This window comes from Platalea leucorodia (genome assembly GCF_965183815.1).
Source record: "Platalea leucorodia genome assembly, chromosome: 5".
Lineage (NCBI taxonomy): Eukaryota > Metazoa > Chordata > Aves > Pelecaniformes > Threskiornithidae > Platalea > Platalea leucorodia.
In genome coordinates this window covers 51,344,923-51,362,255 of record NC_138827.1, presented here as the reverse complement: position 1 = coordinate 51,362,255, position 17,333 = coordinate 51,344,923, and the positions used below count along the sequence as shown (strand labels likewise).

General features: G+C 39.1%; 1 protein-coding gene across 13 annotated transcripts in view; it reads left to right on the top strand.

Moving 5' to 3' along the window:
* Positions 1–17,333, top strand: part of CEP350 (centrosomal protein 350) — an 87,109-nt gene that overhangs the window by 13,647 nt on the left and 56,129 nt on the right. For 12 of the 13 annotated variants that reach the window (XM_082313814.1, XM_082313815.1, XM_082313811.1 and 9 more), the window contains exons 2-8: positions 5,329–5,414; positions 7,096–7,139; positions 8,086–8,200; positions 8,963–9,095; positions 11,168–11,784; positions 12,320–12,430; positions 16,229–16,342. In XM_082313814.1, the coding sequence (XP_082169940.1) occupies positions 5,339–5,414; positions 7,096–7,139; positions 8,086–8,200; positions 8,963–9,095; positions 11,168–11,784; positions 12,320–12,430; positions 16,229–16,342 (1,210 nt within the window). In that variant the 5' untranslated portion in view covers positions 5,329–5,338. Of the gene's footprint in view, positions 1–1,813; positions 1,832–5,328; positions 5,415–7,095; positions 7,140–8,085; positions 8,201–8,962; positions 9,096–11,167; positions 11,785–12,319; positions 12,431–16,228; positions 16,343–17,333 lie in introns of those variants that run through there. The other variant, XM_082313816.1, reaches the window with a different exon arrangement.

Here is a 17,333-nt window from a genome sequence, read left to right as displayed (position 1 = left end):
TTCCTTTTCTTATCGAGGTTGTGCTACTAAGAAAAAAAGTCATGCTGAGGGTGCTTGAAAAACTTTACAATTGGACCAATATACCAGTTTCTCTTCTTCCTTTTTGCTGCTCTATGTGCTCATCCTTCAAAAGTTCATTCAATTTTTCTCTCCTTCCTATCTCTCTCTCTCCATTCTCTTCCTTTTTATATCCTGCTTCTCTCACCACTTTTCTTTCTCTTTTCCCAGCCCTGTTTTTCATCTCTTGACATTTTTGTGTAGCTTTGCTAGGCATATTCTGCTTTCATATGTCCTGCTCCTTTCAAAATGCCGTCCTCTTACCATGTTGACTTGTTATTTTGTTATCTGTTGTACCTTTCAATGCCATTCTTGGTATGTTTGGTAGTAAATTTAGTGCTTGTTTATCATCTTTTTTATTTGACATTGTTTTTCTCTTAGTTTCCATTTCCTCCTTTCTGGTGTCTTCTCATGCGCTTTCTGATCTGTCAGTCCTTTTCAGCGTCTTCCCATAGGAACAGTGTTTGTGGAAGAGTGTGTGGGGGTGTGCGTCCCAGTTTCTTCTGGGAGTTTGGAGTATATCCTTTTCTTGGTAGTTTACACTTAGGTCCTCATCTACAGCAGTTCTGCTGTGCCTTCTCTTGTGTACGTGTTGTGTTTTTTTTTGTTTTTTTTTTTTTTTTTTTTTTTTGTCTCGGACAGATGAGTAGAGAATGAGATGGGCATTTGACGTGGGATTGAAATGTTGTAACATAATGGTGTTTGTATTTTAACTGTTCACCCAAGACGAGGCTTGGCAAACCAGCCTTTAATGAACCTGCATAGGATGCCTGGGTCCACTAGTGAACAACCAAATAAGGAGGAGATCAGTTCTGTGATTCTGCAGTCTTCTGCCTTTTTTCAGCAAACTTTTAAGATCCTCATAGGCTTATCCAACCTGCAGATAACCTTTTGCCATCATTGCTGTCTCCTCAGAAGTTCTTTGGCATTTCATCTGTTGAGCTGCTTTTTGTGCCCTCCTTCATTTAAGCTCTTTATTAAATAGTGATGAATCATTTAGTTTAGCAAAAAAAAAAAATCTTTTTGAAGCAGTCATTTCAGAATGTAATTTTTACAATGTATTTCTTCTTAAAGTTGCTTGTGCAACATTGAGACAACTTTTGTGTTGATGTAAAATGTGTTTTCAGATACAATTTAAACTTTCTTTGCGTAAATTTTTGGTATAGTGTTTTTTCTAGTCAATATTAATTTCAGTGTATTTTAGTGTTTAACTGGTCTTCTACACTGCATGTAAATCCTACAAGTAGACACGGCAACTGTGTCTTGATTTATTTCTTTTTTCTCCCCCACCCCCTAGCTGTATTCTTGATAGCGTTAAAGTATCTTTTCCGTTTGGTTTAACTGCTTGCAGAAACAGGGTATTGAATTACAGAAATACTTGGGGTTTGTAAGGTGCTGCTTATTCGTGTAAGCTGTGACAATGGAAAGAATTCTATTGTCTATTAATCTATTCTATTAATCTGTAGGAATTCAAAGGTTGGTGGGAATCAATATGATTTGTAGGTAGGTTTTGAAAAGCTGATAAATTTCTCCCACCCTTCCAAAGGAGGGGGAGAGGGACATTTAAAACCCAAACCCTTACAGTTACGAAGATTGTATCGCAACTGAAAGCTACTGCAGTGTTGGCTTCCTGAAACTGTAGACAGCTCCAGAATTCTCAGTTCTTGCATGTCTTTTTTTCAAACAGCAGCAACCTGAGTTAAGCAAAACTGCTCGGTGGATCTCAGCTGAACCCAGTAAGAGTCATATTGTACACTTGGAGCTGACGCTGCAGGTATTCATTAGGAGAAACACAGTGGGATGCTTTGTGATTAGTTCCCAGCTTGTACAGAAAGGAGAGGTTGGGTGCCCTTTTATAGAGGGGCCTCATATACTTTTGAACCAAGGCATTGAGACAGAATTATTGACCATTAGTGGTCATCAGCAAACATCTATGAGTTTTTAGTAGAACTAGGGCATTCTCAAAAGTGTGTTCACTGTTCGTCTGACTTGTGTTCTATTCAGCTCAGGTAAAGAACTGACAGCTTTTACTTGAGTGTCTGGATGAAAGGTATAACAAGCAATTTCAAACTTTCTTAATTAATCGAGTACTTCTTGTAGAGAGTTAGGGAATACATAGAGTATACTGCAATATTACATTCACAGGGGCATCATAAAATAAACTATATAGGTTTGTGTGTGTATAATAACAAGAACAATTCTAATCCCTGACTAGGTTCTCCTATCTATACTAGTAATACTAATGATAGGAATAAATCCCAAGCAATTACATGAAGAGGGATACTTAAGCCCTTAAGAAATGGTTGCTTGTCCAGAAGTTCTCTTATGCTAAATTTACATATTAAGTAGGTTTTGTTATGTTTATGTTTGGGCAAGAAACTGGTAATGGTATGATATGACATTTCCAGCAGCTCTCAAAATTGGTTCTTTATCGAAAATTCCCCCATTTTTATTTGTTTTCTACTTTTCTAGTACAACAGCTTTTTGCTCTAGTGATGGAGAAGACCAATTAGATGATTTCCAGGGCAGGGCAGTGTTATGATTTACAGCATGAATGATGTGAGGCACAAAGCTGCAGTTCTGCGTGAATGAGCTCTGCGGCACCTGTCCTGGAAGCAGAATTTTCTAACTTCACTTGGCTTGCTGCCCATAACTAGATACTTGAAAAAAACCAAAACAAAACACCCCCCACTTCTGTCTAGAATTTCTGCATTATTGCAAACTTCACTAATGTGTGTGTATGTGTGTGCTTCTGTACCTATGGTATATAAGCTCACATACCTTTTCCACATTCTTTCTAACATTGATTTGGATTCTTTAAAGAAAGGCAGAACTAAAGGTCTTTTGAAGTCCTGTGTTCTTATTATTGATAGTCTTTCTTGGGGCATAAGAACAGTTTTGTGGGATAACTTACTGCCGTAAATACAAGCTATATGACTGAATGTGAGGACCAAACTTCACTGTTGATCACTGTGAGTATCTTTAAAACCATATATGATAAAAATCCTTGTCACAAAATAGACAGGCAATGATCTGTTCCAGTAAGTAGTACACAGTGGTAATTTTATGGGATGTTCAGTCACTTTTTATCAGAAGAATGACCTTTATATTTGAATGCCCTTTTATGTGGCATACTATGTAGGGAAATGAAAGCAAAAGAAATTTTCTGAAGTTAATAAAATAAGAAAAAATATATCTGGGAGTGCATGAGAAGAGAGAGGAATATGTGCCTTTATGACTCTTTCAGAGGTCCATAACTTCCTGTATGAATTTTGTGCTCACCTAATTTTTTCTTTCCATAACAGAAATGTCCTCAGTTAGTTGTGAAGACAGCTCAGTAAGCACGTGCCACCAGATAGGAGGTCCTTAGTGAGAGGGTAGCGGCAGTACTGACTAATCAGAGTTTTTGCTGGCTGTATGAGCTCCTCTTAGGTGTCTTAAACTTATTTTTTTCTTATATAGCACTTCTTTAAAGCCTCGTACAGATTGACCTATGACAGTGCATCTTTTGCAATGGAAGTATTGAGAAATAAGTATTTGTGTAAATTACCTGCCTTTTCTTTTAAAAATTATCTTTCTTGATTGAGTAGTTTGGTTTTTTTTCTCATGTATTAAATACTCCTCTGGTGATAGTGGCTGCCTGGTTTGTTACTCAGAGGGGTTCATGCTTTTTTAGATTCACTGGGAGCCTTGCCTTTGAAGTTCACAGGAAAACAATGGCAGCTCCAGTCTTGTCTGTATTTTTCCTGGCTGTAGTGTCCTGCTGCACAGTTCTGTTCTGCCTTTTCCTTTAACAGAGATAGGCGACGCATTCGTCTGTCAGGTCATCTTGTCATTTCAGCCTTTATAGGTTCAAGCTCTGTGGTGCTGCCTCTGTTACCCCTTCATATGCAGTGTTTCAGTGTGGTCATCTTCAGACTTGCTGGAATACTTATTACTATGATCTAAATTGCATGACCTCTGGGTTTCCTTTTATCAAGTTCACTCTTCTTCGTAGCAAACCCGTCTTTATCCAGAATTACTTGGTTTCTGAACAACTGCAAGCTGTAAATGCATTTGTGGTTTGGTGCTGATTTTCTGATTTTGTTCATAATGTGAGTTTGAAATCATCATATGAGGTGAATATTCATCATAGCGATCAAGGTTATCGTAGAATCATAGAATGCTTTGGGATGGAAGGGACCTTCAAAGGCCATCTCGTCCATCCCCCCTGCAATGGGCAGGGACATCTTCAACTACATCAGGTTGCTCAGAGCCCCATCCAGCCTGGCCTTGAGTGTTTCCAAGGATGGGACATCTACCACCTCTCTGGGCAACCCGTGCCAGTGTTTCACCACCCTCATCATGAAAAATTTTTTCCTTGCGTTCAGTCTAAATCTGCCCTCTTTTAGTTTAAAACCATTACCCCTTGTCCTGTCGCAGCAGGCCTTGCTAAAAGGACTATCCCCGTCATACTTATAAGCCCTCTTTAAGTACTGAAAGGCCGCAATAAGGTCTCCCCGCAGCCTTCTCTTCCGCAGGCTGAACAACCCCAGTTCTCTCAGCCTTTCCTCGTAGCAGAGGTGTTCCAACCCTCTGATCGTTTTTGTGGCCCTCCTCTGGACCCTCTCCAACAGGTCCCTGTCCCTCCTGTGCTGAGGGCCCCAGAGCTGGACGCAGCACTGCAGGTGGGGTCTCACCAGAGCAGAGGGGCAGAATCGCCTCCCTCAACCTGCTGGCCACGCTTCTCTTGATGCAGCCCAGGATAGGGTTGGCTTTCTGGGCTGCAGGAGCACATCGCTGGCTCATGCCCAGCTTTTCATCTGTCAGTACCCCCAAGTCCTTCTCCTCAGGGCTGCTCTCAATCCCTTCATCCCCCAGCCTGTATTGATACTGGGGATTGCCCCGACCCAGGTGCAGGACCTTGCACTTGGCCTTGTTGAACCTCATGAGGTTCACACAGGCCTACTTCTCAAGCTTGTCCAAGTCCCTCTGGATGCCATCCTCAGGTGTGTCAACTGCACCGCTCAGCTTGGTGTCATCTGCAAACTTGCTGAGTGTGCACTCGATCCCGCTGTCTGTGTCACTGATGAAGATATTAAACAGCACTGGCCCTAGTACAGACCCCTGAGGGACAGCACTTGTCACTGATCTCCATCTGGACATCAAGGCATTGACCACTACCCTCTGGATACGACCATCCAGCCAGTTTGCTATGTTCTCTTTAGCATAAGATATATTTGTTCTTACTTTATACCTCTTTGATGCTTACGTGAGTATTTTTTTTTGTAGGTAAATTAACATGATGTGGAGCAACAAGTCAAATGAGGTGCCTCTACAAAATCCAAGGCATAACCAAAATAAGGATTCTACCAGAGGTATGGGTTTTTTTCTGTTTTATTGCCTTGTTTTGGAAGATGTTTTATCATGAGTTGTTTGAAACTTTGGGGAGTTTCTATAGAAAACATTCTCCTGCCTTAATTTGGAAGCTAAGATCTTGTGTTATATAGCTTCCTTTCTGCAGAGATAGCAGTTTTGTACTCTGATCTGCAGAGTATTTGCTGATCTGCATCAGGAATTGCCAGCCTATGATATGGTTGCCAAGATGGCACAGAGACAATTTTTTTTTGAATGCTGTAGAGGAGGAGCAGTGCAGGAACTGAAAGTGGGAACCATAGGCTCTTGAAAGAAGTGAAGACGACCCTGAGAGGCAGTTGCTCCTGACTTGTGCTCAGTTCCAAAGTGGTGAAGAGCTAAGGACACTTGAATAGCAGCAGTACTTCGCCACTAAGATGACTTGGAGCACTTTTGTCTCCCTGAACTGGAGAAATCCTGTTAGCTTTTTACTGTCATGATTACTCTGTAATTTAGGAAAGGAGGGGGCAAAAAAAGAAATTGCAGTACATCCCTGAGAGGAAGAAAGCTCTAGTCTGTAGAGCAGCTGAGTCCCATGTTAAGTCTGGGGTTCCAGATCAGTCTTATGATCTCCACTCTGACAAAACTGGACCTCAGAAGTTATTTTGAAGGTAGGGACAGATTATTATTTTATCCGTAAGAGGACATTATTGCTGATTGTTTCCTGCAATATGTTCAGTTTCTGTTAAAATTACATACCTTGTGAAACTGAGGTGTTCTGTAGACATGAAGCACCATCTCTCGGAAGTCAAAGCAAAGCTGTTTCTATGTTACTTCCTTAACTGTCTTACTTTGTGTTGTTACATCTTACCTGAAATGAAATTGGCAGCTTTTTTACTATAAGGAAAAGGGGTTTTGTTTGTTTGTTTGTTTGTTTTAAACTTTAATACTACTACTCTCCATTGTTCTGATGCACATGCAAGTTTTAGATGCTGTGTAAACCATTAGATTAGAAGAAAACCATTAGAAACCAAAAGAAGAGGGAAACTGAGGAAGTAAATATTTTTAGAGGAAAACACTACTGCATCCTACTGAACTGGATTGCACATAGACCATGTGCTATCTGTTTAGATTAAAAGGTTGAAATTGATTAGTGCCTCCTGCTTGTTCTTCACAAACATTGCTTCTATTTTGTTTGTAGGGTGTGCAGTTCAAAAAGATTACTATTCAAAATTCACATGTTCAAAGCTTGGTTTTTGACTGGAGTCTTCCAGTGACCAAGTATTCATGCTTAGCTTACTGAAGAAGAAAATAGAAGGGGGAAAAAAGTAATTAAACTATAGTGTAATGGAAAAATGTGAGATAATTTTGTTGGGGTAGATAACCAGCTTTATCTTATCTTCTAAATATCTCCTATAATGTGTGGTAGATTTGTTTTCAAGTGTAATAATACATTCAATCTCAATAATACATTCAATACATTAGTGAACTCATTAAATTTTACATTAAATATTTTATTGCTCTGTTAAGATGAGTCTTGACTGATAACAGCCTGATAACAGATAGAGGAGATTTATAGGCTGGAAATGAGTCATTAAAAGAACTTGGTTAGTGAGCCCATGAAAATTGTTTTGAAGCAACATTTTATTTCATTGTTTTCCATGTTCTAATGAGAAATTTATTTCTTTGTTTCTGCCCTGTAAGATCTAACTGCAGCATGGGCTACTTTTTCTCAGACTAAGGCTGCTGTAAGTACTGGTTTTTTTTCTTTTCTTCTTTTTTTTTTTTTCCCCTTACTCCTTTTCAAGTCAGTTAATGGCTACAAAAGCGTTATCCAAGGTATTATTTTGCTCAGTCTGTTAAACAAGTTGAAAATAGGGCAAGCAGTTGGAGTACATGCATGTGGAACATTGTTGTATCTTGGAAAATGTTTTCCACGTACAGTAGAAGAAATTTTTGCCACAGCAAGCTTAGTCTTGAGTATAGTAATACCTGCTAATTCTTGAGTGTAATATTACCTTTCTATTTAAGAAAGTGGCGACTTTTCATTTTTCTGAAAACTTGAAAAAATAGCTCTCCCCTGCTTACCCAAACTGGTCAGAAACTGGGACACCACCAGTGTATTTCATAATTTTCCATCTTTGAGCATTGGAATTGCTGTCTTTCTGTGGGAACTTAGATGCTTAAGATATCAAACTAGTTTCTAAATCCTGGCTTCAGTGAAGCCAAACAGCTTGGGTTTTCAGGGGATTTGGCTCTTTCCCCTAGCCTTGTCCATCTCTTTTTTTAATAGCTGAGCATCAGTGTGAGGTTTTACACATGGAATCTTGTATCATGCTCTGTTTTGAAAAGAGTATTGTAGAATTTATTCCAAGTGGAATTAATATTTCATTCAGGCCAAGCATTAAGACTCTAAATGGCATGTTATTATTAATTTCTTCACAACAGCCTACTTATGGAAGCAAAACTATGCAACAAAACCTAGTCTAGATAATCTTTTAAAATAAATTTTAATAATCTTGCATAGTTCTGGCCATAAGGCTGTACGGTTTTGCAACATGAGCCTTGTGAAGTTGTTTTGCCTGCAGTTTTATTCTTTATGAAAATGAGGAAAGATTTGTCACTTTAGGGGAAAAAAACGGTAGCTTAAAAATTGAAAGCAATATTCTTATTTGCATTATCTTCAAATTCTAGCTGCGTCATATAGAGAACAAATTGGAAATAGCTCCCACCAGCACGGCCGTATTCGATTCTGTCATGGATGCCAAGAAGCCTTCTGCTAGCGCTAGCAGGAAAATAAGCAGAAAGGGTATGTATTGTTGAGGACATAGTGTGTAAGGCAGGGTAAAGCCACTGCATTCCGGGAAAACTTGATTTCTCCTCCCTGCCCCCAAGTTGTCTCCTGCTAATGATCTTTATTCATGAAACTCTAATTGCCCAGGAGAAACTAATGTTTTCTTAGCTTAGGAAAGAAAGTGTGCTATCATAGTCACCTGGCTAGAGGGAGTGACAGGACTTTCCTCGCGCTGAGTGAGTAGTGCTTATCTTATTCCGATACTGTGGTTTTGTGGGGCTTTTGGATAACAATTGTATATGCTTATGTTTACACTGGACTAGCTGTTTATGTTTTTTAGTGTTTGTCAACTGTTACACCCTGATAGAATGCTAAATCTGATGCTTCCTTTATTTCATTTTAAGGAGAGCATTTGCTTATAAGATATAAGCCCTGGTTTTAAATACTATTTAGAGCATTCTGGTAGCGTGGCACTGGAGAAGAACAGACATATCGACCTCTAGTGGCAACACAATCAACTTTCACGGATTTGCTTATTTATAATTAATGTTTAAGCATTATTGTCTCTCTCTTTAAATACAATTATTGTTTCAAGCACTTACCACCTTGCCTCTAGTTGTTGAAATCAGCTTGTTGAAAAAGAGAGGGAGTACTTTAAATGTTATTTTGGAGTGCTGCTCGAACCCAAGAAAAACTGCGTTCTTAATTGTTCAGCCTAAAGAGCTGTCTCTTTCTGGAGAGATAAGTACATAGAGGATTCTTTGGTTTCTACTTCAGCTTCCCGGTCCTCCAGCCAAAACAAATCAAGCAAGGAGAAGTCCTCACGCAGCCCTCTCCGGGCGACCACTCTTGAAAGCAATGTGAAAAAAAGCAATCGTGTGGAATTTCGTGAACCATTGGCATCATACAGGTTAGTGCTGTGATGGTAGACTATTAAAGAAAAATATGCTAAGATCAGAAATAAGCTAATTCTAAGTGGCTGTGGCCTCAGTGGCCTGATAGGTTTGATAGGTATTTAGTTTCAGTAACAAGGACCAAAAAGAGTATTTCCTTGTGCTTTTCCAACTTTGTTTCGTTAGTTCTTCAGCACATGTTCCCACATGTATTACCGTAAGACAGTGTAGAGCAAGAACATCTAGTACTAAAGATGCCTTCAGTTTTTGTGAGTATGAGAAACCCAAATAAGAACAGCTGTATCAAGGAGAAAAAGTGGCACAGAATTTTGCAGGCCATAGAACACGATGGGGTGTGAGGAATGAAGGAAAATGTGGAAAGCCTGTTTTTCCTAGGCTACGTTAAGTACTGTAGTGAATATAAGATGCCTCAAAAGCTTTCAAAAAGAAAGAGGACCTGCAGCAGAAATGAGCTAGTCATAACTTGCTGTAATATCAGAGCCTAGAAGACACTTACCATACCTTCTTCAATTCCTTGTGTTTTATAAGCAGTGTGTGTTCTTTGCACAGGCCTTATCCCCGATGAATAGCTTGATTGGGTTGGCAATAGCTTTTTATTGGATTCTAACACATACTTTGCATTTTTTTCTAAATGTTCTCCCAATGAAGTCAAATTGCTGTTGACTTCTGCTGTTGTCAAATTGTTGTAGAGTGGAGTTGGGACAGTAGTATTTTTTTTAGTTCCACTACATCTCTATTAATAGTTGTTATCCTAACATCTAAGTTTTGGTCTCCTTTTCCATTTGTGTGAGCTGTGAGGTTCTTCTCCTTCCTTGTTGCATCGGAGGCTGATGTGGATTAATTGTGTAATCTTGGCTCAGTTTTGTTAATTGAACAGCTCTGTTGTCCACCCTATCTGGAATAACTTACATACATCAGTTATTTGTTTTAAAAACATGTAGTAAATTTAACAGACTTCAGGGGAAAGAAGAAAATGAGAGCAGCTAGATTTATGCCATTATATTAAATTGAAAAGAATAGCTTTCTTGGAGTAAGAAGACTGTGGCATTGGGGGGCGTTAATTTGGGGATTAACATCAGAGCTGCTACGTTAACACATTACTCCTTCTCTGAGAACAGCCTGTAGCCTATGCTTAAAGTGTGCATAGGAAGACAAAAACCAGAATAATGGATAGAACAATCAATGTGCATGTGTATGTATATATGTACTTTTGGTGAAATTCTGTGCAATTAAAGCACTCAACTTTTCTGTTGATTGGTAATGATTACTACACCATATGACAGAAGTGTGCTACTAGAGAAAGTGAGGTAGACAATTTCACAAGTACGGTGTTATGACCTGGCTTAAATGAATTCTGTAAACACGCTCACTGAAGAAGCAAGCCAGCTAGCTTAGGTGCCAGATTTTCACATCTTCAGTCCCTCATCGGTAAAAATATTAAATATTTTTTGTCCTAACAACATATGTACCATGAGTCCATTCAAATGTGGAGTCTGTTTTTTCTGTGAAAAAAATGCTGAGAGATCCTTAGTTTGTTGAATTCCTGAGCTCTCAGTAAGCTTTACGGTCGTTGAAATATAGCCAGTTCACTCTGAAGTTCTTGACAGGGGCTTGCCTTTTTCATGCTCAAATACAGGGCAGAGGTTTTTGGTGCAATTTATTTGTTTTCTCAGCTAATGAATATGCTCTCCAGGAAGAGTGCATGTGTGCATTGCTTTGTTTTAGAGAACGTATATCAATGATGCTTCTCATTTAAGTTTTACCCTTAGTTTTTATTTAAAGCTTTTTTTTTAAAAATTGAAGGGTGCCCTAATTTCAGCTTCTCAACTTTATATATAGTCCTGTTCAGCTAGAGAGTGCAGAAAATTAAGTTTTGAACAGAAACCTCTTTCAGTTTTGTCAGACTTGCACTATTAAACGTACGGTGATCAAACTTTAAAAGAACTCGTCTTTAAAGTGGAGACAAGCTATAGGAAGTAATTAGTTAATGAACATGCTGATTGCTGGGTTGGAAGGTCCTACAGTTGTGTTTCTGATGGTGACTTTCTTTTTCCTTCTATTACATCAGGGATACATATAGTTCGCTGTCTTATCACAGTTCTAGCCAACTTGAGGCCAAGCAACTGCTCTCTAGTTTGGACCTTAGCGAAGCAGAAGGGAAGACGGAAATAACAGGCCGCATGATACATGACCGAGATGAACGGGATCTACACAGCAGAGATTTTGAAAGCCCATGTTCTTCTGCTGCAGATGAGACTGTTGTTAGATATTTGAATGACCGACCAGCAATTGATGCCTTGCAGAATAATGAGGCATTTCTTAGGGTTGCAACACCTCCAAGACTGGAAGAGGAAAAAACTAGTGGCTCCAGAGGAGACGAAAGTAGGGCTAAAACTCCGCAGAGTAACACATCCCAGGACAGTGAACTGAAAGTGTCTTCCCCTTCTGCCACGAGTACTTCTAGTGCTCATAGGCTAGAAATCTTGAAGAGGCGGCAGCACGATGCAAAGTTGGAGAAGCTGAAGGAGCGGATTCGAAAGCAGTGGGAGCATTCTGAAGAGCTAGGTGGCAGAGGGCAGCACTCGGGATATGCTGAGCAACCTGTCGTGATCACAAACATGGAGAATGCAGTGACTCCCAAAGTCAGGAAAGTGGCAGCTGCTCCTGCTGCTCCATCGTACAGAGGTACGGAGGTGCAGAATCCCTCCCTGATGGTTATACGTGGTGAAGGAGTGGAGTTCAATTCATTGAGCAACATGTCAAAGCATGGACATGACTCATAGGTGTGTTTGGGCAATACAGGAGCGGATAGCATGGTTTGATCACAGATAGGACAAGAAAGAAAATAAATTCTTGCCAGTTCACAGGATTGTGGATTCTTTTGAAATTCTTCCTGTCTCTTCTTACAAATTACTATAAAAAAGAAGCTCACTGTAGTAGTGTTTGGGTTTATTTTATTATTTTTTTTATGGTCCCAGAGGTTAGTAACAGTGTATTGATTGAGAAAGCATTTCACATTTTTAAGAATCTTGTCTTCGTTCAGTCTGCTGTTTTTCAACTGTGAGCAAGTGGCAGACTGGTATATTGCTTTCTTCTAATTTAGCATTAGAAATTCAAGTAATTCCTTTCTTTCTTGGCATTTTCCCACCACTTCCACCCTGAAAAAGCTTTATTTACATTTTACGCCGTTATTTTAAACTCTTAAATTGTTTACTTTCAGGTTTCAATCCTGCCGAAACAAAGATTCGCACTGCAGATGGAAAGATCTGGCACGAGGAAGAATTTCACATTAGTCGGGAGCTGTATAGAGATATAGCACTCCAGTTAACAGGTGAGACACAAACTGAATGGATTAAGCCACACAGCCTTCTCTAAGAGGCAGAGAAATTAATTTTCTACAAGTCTACAAAGTCATGGAAACAAAAAATTGAAGCAATTACTGTTAAATATATTGGACTTCTTTCCACAGGAGGAGTAACTTGTTGAACACTAAAACAGAAAAAAAAAATAAAATCCTTTTCCCCATTCTCTCATTAAAATACTTTTAATAGAAAATCAATACTGAAAAGAATCAAATGACGACTTTTCTTTGAAACGGGAATTAAAAAAAAGTTTTCATTAGAACAGTTTTTATTTAATTTTTTAACTTCTTTATACGTTTGTGTGAATGAATGCAATTTCCTGTTTAAAAGAACAAAACCAAACCACTTTTTGGTTTTGATGAAACCTATATTGTCTCATGGGGATAATTTTGATTTTTTTTCTTTGCCACCCTTAGCACTGTTAAAGTGATTTGTGCACCATTTTGCTGAAGCCTGAATTCTACTTCCTTCAGTATGGTGTTAACAAATTGTCAGTCCTGAAGCTGCTTTGGGAATTGTTAGCAGTTTAGTTGGAATGTATAGGTAGCTAAAGGGGAGATGAGGGGCATCTGCTGTGGAAAGTCTCTGGCAATGCTGATTAGTAGGTAGCCTGCAGTAAAAGGGGTATGCCTTCAGGTATGTGTGGTGGAGGTGAGATTATATAGGTTGGTTTAATATCTCTAAACTTGTAGAACTTTAGTGCTTTATATCAGAATAATCCAAGTCTTGCAGTTCTTGGATAAATTTGTATCCCAGAGGTTTGTATGCAAGGACTTTTTTAGAGTTCTTCCCTGGTTTCTCTGAGGAGTGGGAGAACAGGTACACCAGAAGAAGGTTTAAGAAACCTTTTAAATAATCTAGATTTTATTTCCTCTACAACTCTTTTACCTTCATTATTGTAAGGCTTGGATAGGATATGGAAGGGGGGATTGTGTAACTTTGCAGTGGTAAATTAATAGACTGTTACCTTTGGGGTTTATTCCACATGAAGGTGTAGGAGAGAATGTTGAATGCTAAAAGCTTAGAAAACTGCTACTCATTCCTCTTTGCTTAATGGTCTTTTGAAAAACATTAAATATTGTTGTTGCAAAATGGCAACACCGTAAAAAAGGTCTATTTTAGGTGATGAACTCATTTAGCAACACAATATTCGATGCTTAAAAATATGAGCAAAGATGATAAAAAAAATGCCGTATATTTGCTTGACAGTTACACTGCTAAAAGACCAAAAGTGTAATATATGCTTTATGTTTTCAAATTTACTGTTCCAAGACCCAATCTTCATTAATTTTTCACTCTGGAAAAACTGCAGTACCACTGGCAGCTCTCTTTTCTCTGGGTGATACAGGGTAGGATGCCCAAGTGTGCTTTTTGGTTTGCTACGCTGGTTACAGTGGAGTGCTGTAAGGTTGAATTGCTTTTGACTGACTGAGTGGGGGGAGGGGGAAGAGATCAGATGAACAAAAAGAAAGGGAATGGAAGATAAAATCCCCAAAGAACCTCTACTTTTGCAGCTTAAGAATTTGCTTATTACATATTAAAAATAATTTTTCTCATTGATCAAAACATATTTAAGACTGGAGGAAACATGATGAGATTGTAAACCTCTTTGTATGTTGATAGTATAGCGGCTGGTATGGAAATTATTAGATTGTACAGGTCAACAAGGCACTGAGGAATTTTTCTAGAATCACTCAAAAAAAAGTTCAGAAAGGACAGCAGCTTCTTTTCAATAAAATTGTTTTGCAAATACTCTTCAGCATCAATCCATGCATTTAATGTCAAATCTCTGAAGACTTTTCGTCTATGCTAGCTTCTTTTTCAGTTTTGACAAGCATAATATGAATGATTCATGAGGTCCCTCTAGAAATCCAAATTTTTGAGAAGTTTTGTTGAAGAGGTCCAATTAAAAAGGCATTTGGATCATGTGTTCGGTGGATTTCCGTCTACAGAAGGAAGGAGCTGTGTGTGCGTTCAGCCATACGCCTGTCCTGATGCCCTGCGTAGAACAGCTGTTGTGGAACATGTCTCCTTTCTGACCTGAAAAGATTAGATTGAATAGTTGATTCCAAGTAATCAAATGCTGCTGCTGCACATAATATATACTGTAAATGTATTTCTAGGTGGTCAGATTATCTACCCATGTGTTAATTCTGTAGTGAAGTTACAGCATGTGGAGTTCTGGGTGTGTACGATCAGTTGTATCAAAACTGTTCCATGCTCTCTAGTGCTAAAATAAGCTATAAGATCTCCAATATCTACAGAAGCGTTGTTCTTTACTGCAGCAAGGTTTCTACGTGTAAGCATAGACCATACAGAATGTCTTCATCTTGGCTTAGCAGTTAGACTAAAGGATATTGTATGGACCCCAAGCTTCCAGTAATTCTGTCTTAAAGATGTTCAGGATTGGCCTTACTAGAGCAAAATTGCTGTAATATGAATAGAGCGAGTGGGAAGCAACCTGCGGTTTCCTGGTATCGGGAAGGAACTGTTTGTCACTGAAAGAGGTGAGGAGGCAAGCTAGATTTCTGCAGATGCAGTCATTGAGGCCTCTGGTATTTGATGCGTTGATTCTATCTTCCCTGCACTTGTCAGCCTTAAAGACGACTGGAAAATTTGTAAGGAAAGGGTATTAAGGGGGAGAAAGACTCTTAAAAGTCCATTCCCGCATCCTTTAATATGACCTGTTGTTCTGTCTCTGATACTTCTATGGGCATCCATCAGAGAGTGGATTCAGCTGAAATTTGGGGCTGTAAAAGTTAGTATTGTCATCTAAATAAAGCTTCAGATCTATCCATGGAGGGGGTTGTATCCTGGTTGTTTTAGGTTGTCTGATCACATTCTTTATAGAAGAGGAACAAGAAAACCGTGGTAATAGTGGCCACGGAGTTCCTTATCTACAGTTCTCTTTTGGGATTAAGAAAAGAGCATCTTAAAGGCATGTAAACTGAAGTGCTTTAATAAATCTTTGAAAATGTCCAGTGTAGGCTGCTGAGACTGAGTATACACCTTGCCTGTTCTTCTTGAGCAATGCTTGTCTCTGCTTTGTACCTTAGGCAGCTGGGAAGCCCACTCAGTGGGGTGGTGATTGAGCCATATCTCAGGTTTCTTTTTTGTTCTTTGCCCTAATGTGAAAACATGGTAAAATATGACTTTATCTTTGGTAAGTGTTCCTGGCATCTCTAAAGCCTAAAACCTAATTGTGTTGTAAATGAGGGCTTAAGTGATATAGGATAGTTGTGCATCACTGGGTGAATTGTGCGACAAGTTTTGCAGAAAGTAGAGCGCATAGGTATCCTGTCTTTTATGCTCCAGTGTGGAGGCAACAAGTGAATGTGCTGTCATGCGTTAATGAGGAAGGAGGAGCCCGTGTGTTTCAGGAGTGAAGGAACTACGTGTTCTTGTGGAACATTAATACTGTAAAATGTAATATCTGTGGTAGAAGAGAACCTGCAATTGTTCCTGTCAAACTGTCAATGTTTCTTTTAAAATTGAAAATGAGCTTTGTAAAGATCTATTATGGCATTGGTGTGGCTTTGCTGTGTTCCAGTGCATAGATAAACAGCAGTTGATTCATAATTTTCATGCTATGAGGATTTTAAAATGCTGGATTGGGAGTAATTGATCTCAATATATAATCCGGAAGAGTCAGTGAATTCTATTGTGTTCCTTTGAGTTCTGTTTTTTTGAGGTAAATGTTGAAGCAAGCTTGTTATTCTGTGTTCTTTCCTGTGGGATATCACTTAACAGCTTTTGTTTGTTTTTAGAGGATTCAACAGTGAAAGGAAAACCTAGTGAGAGAAACAAAGAGAAAAAAGCAACCAAACCAGTGCGGAAAGTGCAAAAACTGACACGGTTGTCAAGTCCAGAGTCCAAACAAGGTGACTAGCTTTACTGTAGAGGGAAGACTGTTGCGTGTCCCTCAGAGATGAGTTTTCTCTCAAGAAATAAAGAAAAATTAAACCGTATTGCTTTCAAAGTCTTCTCAGATGTGCAACAACATTGTTGTAGTGTCTTTGTAGGCTCTATGCTGCATTGGGATGTGTATGTTTTTGTTGTTGGTTGGCTGTGCGTGCTTTTTTTTTTGTTGTTTATTTTAATTTTCTGCCTTTCCACTTGCTGTGTGCACCTTATGGAAACTTCTGAAGAGTGTGTGTTTCTTGCGGGGGGGTTAGGGGGGTGGTAGGGTGGGGTGGGGACGGACGACGACGGACGGGACACGACACACAGGTATCCTTAGGTATCTGTCAGGCCAACATGGACAAAAAGTAGCAATAACTCTGTTCTGGATCCTGCTTCTGTTTTGCTTGTGTTGAAGCTGGTTAGTGCCCGACCTACAGCTCAGTGAATAATGCTGAAAGGAGGAATGGAGATGATATTACAATCAGGGCCAGCAGGACTTGCTGAGTTGCCCTCATCTGCGAGGAGGGGCTGCAGTGAAAGCTCTTCTCTTGTGTTATTTCTCAATGGGGAATCAGAGAACAGGATGTCCTTCTGGCTCTTCTCTCGCTGTTGTTCTTCATCCTGTGTGAAGTTTTTGCTGTCCTGCACCTTCAGTTCTGGCTTGACCCATTCCTGGCTTTTTCAGTTAGTGAAAAAATGTAAAAACATGTTCCCTGACAAGTCTTAGAAATCTTCATATTTATAAAAGAATATTTATTTCTTTTACCAATTAAGAATTTTTTCTTTTCACTGTTGTCTGACATTTCTGCATTAAATAAAATTAAAGTATTTAGAGAAGATGATGTGAGCAAGTTACTGTAGAGCAGTGCCTTATGGTAGAAAAAGAAATTAAGTACATGTGGAATTCTGTCAGTGCTTCTTAGTTTTCCAATAATGTTAATCTTTAATATTGTGTGTAGCAAAAGAATT